This window comes from Notothenia coriiceps, unplaced genomic scaffold (genome assembly GCF_000735185.1).
Source record: "Notothenia coriiceps isolate Sejong01 unplaced genomic scaffold, NC01 NC01_scaffold00037246, whole genome shotgun sequence".
NCBI classification, from domain to species: domain Eukaryota; kingdom Metazoa; phylum Chordata; class Actinopteri; order Perciformes; family Nototheniidae; genus Notothenia; species Notothenia coriiceps.
The window spans coordinates 25180591-25190754 of NW_011369947.1; the positions used below are offsets into that span (position 1 = coordinate 25180591).

The following is a 10164-nucleotide window of genomic DNA, read 5'->3' on the forward strand; positions in this document are numbered from 1 at the left end:
GACACGACCAAGTATGTTTATAATAAGATGAGTTAAGAATGGGATTCGGGATTGGGAAAATAACATTTTATCAATTACAAACCCTCAAAAAACAAGGCGAAGACGCTCGCCTTTTCTTTACCCCCGGGAGTCTCGGGAGTCTTATGACTTGTAGACATAAAAAATTGAAAAAAAAGCCGAAGATTAAAAAAAAGACAATAATAAACTACGTCGCGTGCTTTGCTATGAGTTAATCTTATGTAACCGAAGGTTTTAGTCAAAGACATAGTCTTATGACCTTTAGGACATGAAAAATTTGTAGTTAAAAAGGAAGATTAACAATAATAAATGTTAACGAAAAATTTTAGCAAGACACACACTTGCTTTTTTTTGCCACTTCTCCTATTAGCCAACCACTTGTGCTTAGTTATCCTATTAAAGGACCTGATGTTTGTGTTTTACGGCACTCTGACACACTTATTAACTGGTTGCTTCCACCGCGACGGGATTTGTCAAAAGTTGAACGCTTGGAAAGGTACGATCAAAGTTGGACTAAGGTTGTTAGATCGACTGATAAGTTGGTGCCGTAAAAAAAGTGTCTGACCTAATGTATCTTTTAGAATAAATTTGTAGGGCGGTGAGGTTGAACACTCTACCTAAACGAATATAAAACACGAACCCGGGTTGTGTTTAACTGCCTGTATTTGGGAATAGTCGCAACCTTCAGGATAGAACTACAGTGACTGTAACTCAAAATCTTAGATTCTTTCAGTCTTTGTTCCTATAACATCGGGAAGGTCCAGCATTGACCCTCGAGATGCTACCAGTTGGGTATAAAGGTGTTTCCTCACGCCGGTTTTTCTTCCTAAACGCTTTTTTATTGTGTTCGTCCACCTTCCAAGACCCGACTGGACAAAAAGACGTGGTGCAGGCACGAAACATACTACCAATAGAAATACATTGATTTTAAAATCGTTCTGTGTGACACGAATCAATAGATTAAATTAATTTCGCGACTATAACACGAAATGCCATGAGACTGGGTTGATTATTTACATGTGTTTTCATTTGTACAAAAGACATAATGTATCAATTAAAATGGGCCATTTTGCAGGGTTTACTGGACAATTTCTTAGTCAGGAGCAGTAACTTCTACACGTTTCTAGTTGGCTGGCAACTGCATTTATTGGGGGACAGAAAAAACCAGTATAACCTTTAATATTTAACATGTTAAATAGTTTGCTTGTTGGTTGGTGGATTTTCTTACCTGTGGTCAGACTCGGTCTAGCTGTTTCCCCACTTCCTATCTTTCTGCTAAGCTAAGCTAACTGGCATTACATTTAACGGACATGTGCTAAGTGTTATTGATCTTCTCATCCAACTTTCCGCCAAAAATAAGGTTGTTTTTTGTCATTTGTTTGACTTGTAAAGCTAATTGCAATTTGACTTTTGTGCATCTTTTCTTTCCTTGAGTTTTCTGAACATCTTGTGCAATCTTATTATGCCAAATCTATCTCTCTTTTGCATATTAACAACAGCTGCAACCAAAGCACCAACAACAGCATCACAAGCAGCACCGACAACACCATCACCAGCACCAACAGCAGCACCATCATCAACAGCATCAACACCATCACCAGCACCAACAGCAGCACCATCATCAACAGCATCAACATCATCAACAGCACCACCAGCATCAACAGCAGTAGCACCATCATCAACATCACCAGCAGCATCAACAGCAGTAACACCAGCATTAACATCACCAGCAGCATCAACCCCCCCAGCAACATCAGCCCTTGTATCTACCACTGCCCCTAATGCTACCACCACCAAAAGTCCTGATGAGAGTGAGTGTGCATATATCTTAAGTCGATAAATAAATGGAAGGTCTTTAATTTCTCTTTTTTTATTTTGCCCATGGTAAAGCCAATGTTACGACCCAAGCACATACGACTGCTACACCTGCAGCAACATCTACAGACAAGAAGTTGAACGCCAGTTCTGCTGTCCATTTCAAGGGGAATGAAACTGGAAGTACGTTTTTCTTTGTTTGTTATTCTATTTTTGAAAGGGTTTTGGTATAATATTGAGCTCTAAATCAGTTTATATGAATGAATTCAGATAACTCTTTGCAACCGAGATCAGTAAAACCCAACACGACCATTGTGAATCCAGGTGAGAAGAAATTCAGAGCAGATACATCATCAGTAATGAGCTAGCTTTTCAGATAAATGATTAAATGTTGTAAACCTTAATAAATTATATTATAAATATATTTATATCAATTATTTAAAATACATATTCTGGTGTGACAATGCTGGGTTGATTCTTTATATGAAAGCAGTCTTTAATCAGTATTTAAATGTATTTAAAGGATCAGATGAAAGCACTGAAAAACCAAACAAAGGTATGTATATAACAAAATAAGTAACATCACGTGTTATTGTCTTTGTTGGTGTTGTTGTTGTTGTTGTTATTCTTCTTCTTCTTGTTGCTTGACTAGTGTTTGAATATATTTATATCAATTATTTAAAATACATATTCTGGTGTGACAATGCTGGGTTGATTCTTTATATGAAAGCAGTCTTTAATCAGTATTTAAATGTATTTAAAGGATCAGATGAAAGCACTGAAAAACCAAACAAAGGTATGTATATAACAAAATAAGTAACATCACGTGTTATTGTCTTTGTTGGTGTTGTTGTTGTTGTTGTTATTCTTCTTCTTCTTGTTGCTTGACTAGTGTTTGAATAGCTTCATTCAAATAATTAATTCCATAATTTCAATCGTACAAAACACTTTTTCACCTCCTCCAATGATTCAAGGACATCAAAATGAAACAAGTCAAGATGCAGGTAAGTTAAATGTACTAACATACTGCATAATGAAGCCGTGAATATATGAAGTCCTGTCATAAATTCAACTATTTTTCTTCAAATACACATTGTTTGATAGGTTCTCAAACTGGCAAAGATCCTCCTGAAGAACCAGGTAATGTACTGTACTCACATCTTACCTAACTCATACCAAGTCATACCCCACACACTGTGCCAAAAGATATGCAAAGAAACTAACAAGTTCCAATTGAAAAAATGGTCTGCCATTTGTTCAGATGTTCAAATCAGATTGATGTTGATGATCGTGTCTTTCCCCCTCAGACAAGAGGCTGTGGTGGATCGTGCTGCCCGTCCTGCTGGTCGCAGCTGCTGCTTTCATCCTCCTCAAGTTCCAATGCAAGAAGATCCACGATCACACAGGTGAGAGTACAACACGTATCACACCAGTCTAAAACTTTCCATAAAACACTGAACATTAACTTAAGTTACATACATGACTATTTAAACCCAAACCATTATTAGGTTAACTATGGGATGAGTCTTTTTTTAGGCGACAGGGACAAACAGTGAACTCTCAAAACACTGTGATAGACTAACTTAAACAAATGATATGTAAACAAAGGTTCCTATATTCATACATTATTCAACTTATTGCAAGATATTTTTTATATTGAATACTATTTGGGTTTGTTAACGTATTTTCCTGTCTTCTCTTCCACAGAAACTATTGATACTGGAACTGAGAAGTGAGTTTAATACTTTATTTAAATATATAATTCTGTACTCTATTTGCAAGGGCATTTCAAAAGTTAAAAAACATCCATCCCTTTGTCTCCTCACAGCGCATCTTTCCAGAGCAGGCCGGAAAGCACCAAAGATGGAGTCATGCTCCTCGGAGTGAAGTCATCAGGCGGGGACGAGAATGGTGAGCTGCTTCCGTCTATGTCCTGCGAGAGTTCATTTTGTTTGTCCATTCTTCCATCAGTTTGGTGAAGCCGTTCCTCCAGACGTTCAGGGAAGTTACAGGCTTTTAATATCTTATTGTACTGCATGGGCTTGTGGGGCTTAGCTGGGCAACAGAAGGTGTTTCCTGTGATTTCGTGCCCCCGCCCTCGAACAAGCAGCAGGGCCTGAAAGATAGGGACTTCCTAACATAAACACAGATTATTTTGGACAGGAGCTATTGTGCGCTCGGTAAATGTCAGAGTGGCCCAGACGCTGCGTGTGTGTGTGTGTTTGTCTATTAGTGGGGTGGTCCTCATAAAGTACGTGTCATCTGTGGTTTATAGACACAGTCACTACCCCTTCACCCCAACCGTGAAAATAATAGAACATCTAGACACTAATTGTCCTATATTTCTTCCCTAATAAAATCAGGCCGGGATGACTTTGGGCTTCGGAAGGAAATAGAGTCATGCTTTAGGAATTTCGCTGAGGAAGACGGTGTTTATGTTGCTACAGATTACTGGATTCTTTAGCTTTATAAACTCTTATCTGAGTGCAGAACTTGTTGCTCATATACCGCACTGCACACAGATAAACACCTCACAATCCCACGCTCCATCATTCCCAAAACTGCTTTTTTACTGACTTAACAAAAGTATCTCTACTCTAACTGTCCTAACTTTAATGTAATATAATTATTTAATGATGTACAGTTACTGTACATCATTAAATAATTATATTACATTAAAGTTAGGACAGTTAGAGTAGAGATACTTTTGTTAAGTCAGTAAAAAAGCAGTTTTGGGAATGATGGNTTTGGGGAGTACAAATTCCCATTTTTAACAGCTCTTTGGAGTCCCTGCTCGTGTCTCCTCCTAGGGAGGGTCATGCCTGTCTGCACGTTATCTACGGGCACACTATTTACTTTTGTTATTATGTAAAATGTCGTATCCATCTGGTTTACAAAACCTTTACCGGACACAGATATTATTCTTCTACTTAGTGCTCCTACAGTTGTTAGGACACCCCGGTAGTCCCTTCATCATACTACTCAGTCCGTCCCTGGCGTCTCTATCCAAGTCGGTGCCCTGAGCTTTAGGTCCTGAGTTCTACGCCTAGGTCCTGGTGTCGTTTGTCCCGTGTCGGTGCTGAGTCCTAGGTCCTGCATTCCTGGGTGTCGATGTCCTAGTCGGTGCTGAGTCCTAGGGCCTGCATCTATAAAAAAACTGTGTTTTTCTTTAAACCCGTATACATCCGATGTTATATAAACCCCAAAGGAAGAGGATAGCGACATCTAGCAAGAAACACGTACATTTACCGGACGTTTTCCGATTTTAGGGCAACAAGGGAAGTCTACCTCAAAGTAGAGGGTGTGTGAACGAGAAACAAAAGACCATATCAACTGGTCTGTTGTTCAACATAGTAAATATGTCGTACATTTATGAGTCCATTTCTACGCAAAAACAAAAAATGAAATAAAAGGTTCAAAGTGAGTTTTTTCAGGTCCCAGTCTGTTAATGAAATTTAACCAAAATTATCGGATAATGTCTATCCGGTGTCTAAAAATTGCCGAACGTAGTATTATATTTGTTTTTTGATCTTTGTTTACTAAAGTAGATTGATTTCTCACTCCGCAGAAAGTTCATTGTGTATTCAGTTTATTACTTTTTCCCAAAGTCCCGTAAAAATAAAAAGTTACATTTATTGCACCTAAACTTTTCATAATTCTAGTAATTATACAATCAGTAAAACCGAGGGAAATCAACAAACGTAATACCTTTTTGGAGGTTAAATAATGAGCCTTTAAGCTTATTTTCCAGTTGCACTACACGAAATTGCTAAAAATCGAATAACCCAGCTTTGAATTTGTTTGAAATGAAAATTGCACTTTCCCGAATGAAGACTGCTGTCGCAATCGCCTGTAGGTGCCATTACAAAAAGAATTTGACCAGCGTGATAAGCGGGAAAACTAATCGTTACAAAAATTAAATTAAATCCATTGTGTACCGTATTATTTAGTGATCACGCTTTGTACACCAATTTTACATTGTACAATTAAACATAAAAATATTTATAAATATGTAACTCTAAAATTGCGCTTTCATTGTGGCAGTAAATCTAAATGCAACTATCTATCGGTTCCTCATTGTACACTCATGACGAAGACAACTGATGTTTCCTTGTACGATGTGAGGGTCTAAGGACAGAGGGTGTCGTATTGTCATACTGATATTCTGTACAAACTGTGAAGTCCACTGAGACAAATGTAACATTTGTGATATTGGGCAATATAAATAAACATCGATTGACATTGCGAACTAGATACTTAGTGTAGGGATACATCTCCAAACTATTCATTTGAATCTAAGAACAAAATCCTTGGTGGCAGAAATATCTTTGTATATAATGTGTCAACAAATGTATTACCTCCCTACAAGCTACATGTCTTTCTGTCTGTTAAGTTTGCACCTGCAACAAATGTAACAAAGTTAGAAACATAACACACCTTGAAATGATGTCTTTATTATTGTGAGGAATAACTCATCCATTGCACTCCACAACCACATCGCGATAATAGTTTTCCTGTGATTTAATAAAAGGTGTAGTACGAAAAACATTAAGCAAAATGTCATAAAGCGACTTTATTTAGAAACCTTCCCCGTTAACAAAATTAAACCATGTGACTGGCAAAATGTTTTTAAGTCAACTCTGAAAAAAAGAATTTAACACTGAAAGTAGGTAACAGAGAACAATAACAGGCCTTCCCAATATGAGAAATCACAGTATTTTGCAAAGAGTACTTTTGTACTTGGCAAACAAGTACCAATTTGTGACATATGGCAAGACAATGCAGTTAATTGTAAAAAAAAAAAAGATAAAAGAGAAGAAATAAAAAAAACAAATTAAATAAACACTTTGCAACCGACTGAACCTCAGACGTCTTCCTCCATCAAATATGTACATCTATTCACTAGAACACAAACTAACTTAGAGAAGAAAAAAACTAATGCAATGGGGGAAAGAATATTTAGTTCATTTTGGCTCATAACTCAAAATACAGACGAGCATTGAGTGTGTGGATTTACAAAGGAGTGCTGTAGTCAAACGTCTGAGCATGGATTTTCTTTTTCTTTTTTGTCCCAGTGAGTGTGCTTGGACATCTGGAGTCGAATTCTGTTGCGCAGAAAACAACCGCATGTCTGAGACTACAGTAAACGTATTTGACCCCTGAGTTTCTAATGCAAAACTAGTGTATGAAATACCTCATTACAGTGTATCTTAGTGCAAGCCAGCAATATGCTTGATTAAACGAGAGGTATATAAGAGTAGCACCCACGCGGACAATCGCAACGAGCAGAATGGGGCGGTGGTGTTTTCGCTGTGAGGGAAAAAAAGACCCAGCAGTTCAAATGCTTGAATTCGTATTACATCTATAAACATGTTTTTCATAGAAAATATAAATATCCCTGAATGAAACAGATTCACAGCATTTTCTCTCCAGGACTCCAGTGCTACTACCGTATCGTGTCTTTGTTTGAAAGGTCTCCAGTTCTCTTCCCGTCCTTCATTCGCTGTCGTGATAGCTCACCGTCCGCTTCCCTCGGTTGCGGGTGTTCACGCGTGCTTTTTGCTGTGTTTTACGCCGCGTCTCGTCACTGTCCTCGTCCTCCTCGTCCTCTGAGGCGGACGCACGGCGGCGCGGCCTCAGCGGGCGGCCGGTCGTCTTCTCAGCGACGCCCGACCGCCTGTGACTCCTCCTCTTTGGACTGCTGCGAAACCCTGAGCTGGCGGATGAGTTTTCGGCGGCTGAAGACGAGTCGGAGCTGCGAGTGCCGTCTTTTCGTTTTTGTTTTGGCTGCCTGGCGTTTCTCTTCCTGCTCCCAACATCCTCCTCCTCTTCCTCCTCCTCCTCCTCTTCCTCCTCCTTGCTGGATTCAGAATGTGACGAGGTGTCTCCTTTGGACTCCCTTTTGGGACGTTTGGAGGACCTGCTGTTTTTATGGCTCTTGTCTTCTCCGTCCTCCTCCTCCGTAGCAGCATCTTCAGAGTCTGAGGTGTAGATGCGTTTCTTGCTGGAAGACGTCTGACTCCGGGCTCCGTTGGGAGAGCTCCTGTTCGACTCTCGCTTGCTTTCCCTGGACGCCGTCTTCTCAGCGCTCCCCTGTTCCGAGTCTTCCTCCGAGTTGTCGCTGATGTAACTCTTCTTCGGTAGTGCTCGGAGGTTCCGCCGTCTGTTGGACGCGTTGTCCGAGTTGTCCGACTCTTCGTCCGAGGAGCCGGTGGAGCGTTTCCTCCTCGACTTCCTGTCGGGCTTGTATTCCTGCTGGGAGCTCTCCGAGGCCGAGGTTTCGCTGCGAGGCCGTTTGGACTTGGTCTTGTTCCTCGTCGACCTCTTGGTATTGGATTCGGATTCCTCGCTGGAGCGATGGCTCTCTTGGTCTCTCTTCAGGCTCTTCTTGCTGGCTCTCTTCGGAGGCTCGCTGAGCTCCTCTGACTCGGCGCCCTCCGGTTGGTCGGTTGAGGCAGGTTTTTGTTTGTCTGGTGAAACTTTACACTTCTTCTTAGAGTCCTTCTGGATGGCTTCCTCCACCTTTCTCCCGTTTTGGTGAGGGCGTTTCTGAGAGCTGTGGTCTTTGTACTCTTCGTCTGAGCTGACGGGAAGTTTGTGTCTTGTGGTCCTGTGTTCAGTGTGCTCTACCTCTTCCTCCTCCTCATCATCCTCCTCCTTATCCTCCTCTACCTCTTCCTCCTCCTCATCATCTTCCTCCTCGCTTTCAATCTTCTTCTTCTTCGTCGTCTTGGCGGAAGAGGTTGCTTTGGTCCTAGAGGACTTCCGAGACACAGACTCTTCTTCCTCCTCCTCCTCCTCCTCTTCCTCTTCCTCGCTTTCAATCTTCTTCTTCGTCTTGGCGGAGGAGGTTGCTTTGCTTCTAGAGGACTTCCGAGACACCGACTCGTCCTCGTCGTCTCCAGAGCTCTCCTCTGCAGCCTCCTCTTGCTCAGAGTTGCTGTGAGGCTTCGCACGGTGTCCGTTCACTTGGCTCAGAGCGTCTGAGGAAACAGGAAGAGGAAACCCACTGAGTACAGAAACCTTTCCAAGCAAGCGTCAACAACAAATCTAATGACAAGCGATGAGGATGCTCCTTACCATTTCCCTTCGCCTTAGCAGCTTGTCTTGACGTCCTCTGTTTGCGGGACCTCGTGTCTCCATTCTGCTCATTTGGGGAGAAGGATGAAGCATCGCTGTCTTGGTCTTCCTCCTCCTCCTCCTCCTCCTCGGATTCGTCACCCGATTCCTTTTTTTTCCGAGAAGCTAGAAAGGGAAAGAAGGGCAGAGTTAATCTGTGATTCATGAATAATACCAAGTTTAAGATCCTAGCATTTCCTTATATTTTGGGGGGAGATAAAACAAATACACATGTGGTGTTGTAATAACAGGGTACATGCAGGAATCCTGAAGTCAAATGGAAAACCTTTTCCATACATTTTAAGACCTCATCGCCACTTTGAGTTTTAACCGGTTACCTTGGCGACACACTTGACCTCACATTTACTATATGTGACCCGCTCTATCGAAATCAGTCGCATTGACCCGAAGACACTTTTTGAGTTTTATACACTGCTGGAAAGAGGATGTTCCTAGCTTTCTAATGATATCAGGATTGTTTTTGTTCTCCAAATATTAAGCGAAATATGTCACATTATATAATGACTGTCACCGAGTCATCATTTTGAGAAAAAGACCTTCAAAGTTTTCTCTTCTCTGGAATCCATCGATCTGATTGGTTATTAGCAAATCATCAAAATACTACGGAGGGAAGATATTTTCGTTTGGATTACTGGTCTGGGAGAAGCTCGCGAGTGTGTGCGAGTGTGTGTGGTGTGTGTGGTGTGTGGTGTGTGGTGTGTGGTGTGTGGGTGTGGGTGTGTGTGTGTGTGTGTGTGTGTGTGTGTGTGTGTGTGTGTGTGTGTGTGTGTCTTTTTGCGTTTGTGTGTATTGCGTTTGTTTCCCGGGGAAAACCCTCACGAGAAACACCGGCTGTTGTTATGCCTGCTGTGACGTCACATTACTCCGTTCTCCGCTTGTAATTATGCCGTTACAAGCTTCAAAGTTGTATTTATCATCTGAATTTGCCAAAACAAGTTTAATATTCTGAAAGCCAAGACTTTGTTTAATTGAAATCAGATGAAAACAAACTGTAACGGACCCTGCCGTGTTATTTATGATTACTCTACGCTTACATTCATAATGTCAGCCGGAGGGAGGGGGGCGGCGCTGCGGAAGAGCAGATTGTCCTCGTCATCTTCCCTTTTACCTAAGCTTAAAGTAAATGTATTTATTCGTGTGGGTTTGGGTAAATAAAAAGTTTACTATGTTCTTGAAAGACCAAGACTTTGT

General features: G+C 41.1%; 2 protein-coding genes across 7 annotated transcripts in view; one reads left to right on the forward strand and one right to left on the reverse strand.

Annotated features, from left to right (window-relative positions):
• Positions 1 to 1465: 1465 nt before the first annotated feature.
• Positions 1466 to 10164, forward strand: part of LOC104966162 (mucin-7-like) — an 11453-nt gene continuing 2754 nt past the window's right edge. Inside the window, exons 1-10 of one of the 5 annotated variants that reach the window (XM_010795311.1) lie at positions 1466 to 1829; positions 1909 to 2016; positions 2104 to 2157; positions 2357 to 2389; positions 2597 to 2629; positions 2772 to 2837; positions 2938 to 2973; positions 3141 to 3239; positions 3541 to 3565; positions 3662 to 3744. In XM_010795311.1, coding sequence (XP_010793613.1) covers positions 1481 to 1829; positions 1909 to 2016; positions 2104 to 2157; positions 2357 to 2389; positions 2597 to 2629; positions 2772 to 2837; positions 2938 to 2973; positions 3141 to 3239; positions 3541 to 3565; positions 3662 to 3744 — 886 coding nt within the window. In that variant the 5' untranslated portion in view covers positions 1466 to 1480. Of the gene's footprint in view, positions 1830 to 1908; positions 2017 to 2103; positions 2158 to 2356; positions 2390 to 2596; positions 2630 to 2770; positions 2838 to 2937; positions 2974 to 3140; positions 3240 to 3540; positions 3566 to 3661; positions 3745 to 10164 lie in introns of all 5 variants that reach the window. The other 4 variants (XM_010795313.1, XM_010795312.1, XM_010795315.1 and 1 more) reach the window with 4 other exon arrangements.
• On the reverse strand, positions 6274 to 9245 carry LOC104966161 (ABC transporter F family member 4-like). 2 transcript variants are annotated; one of them, XM_010795309.1, is made up of 3 exons: positions 8914 to 9245; positions 8659 to 8816; positions 6274 to 8550 (listed from the first exon to the last, which is right to left on the reverse strand). In XM_010795309.1, the coding sequence occupies exons 1-3, from the start codon at positions 9116 to 9118 to the stop codon at positions 7330 to 7332; spliced, it is 1584 nt and encodes a 527-aa protein (XP_010793611.1). In that variant the 5' UTR covers positions 9119 to 9245; the 3' UTR covers positions 6274 to 7329. The 2 variants fall into 2 exon arrangements, with proteins under 2 accessions (XP_010793611.1, XP_010793610.1); XM_010795308.1 differs by having other exon boundaries at positions 6274 to 8816.

Bases quoted from the DNA above. Each gene is read 5' to 3' on its own strand.
- LOC104966161 (XM_010795308.1), bottom strand. From the start codon at position 9,118: ATGAATCACAGATTAACTCTGCCCTTCTTTCCCTTTCTAGCTTCTCGG. The intron at 8,817-8,913 runs GTAAGGAGCATC...CTGTTTCCTCAG, and splicing joins TGCTAAGGCGAAGGGAAATG to ACGCTCTGAGCCAAGTGAAC.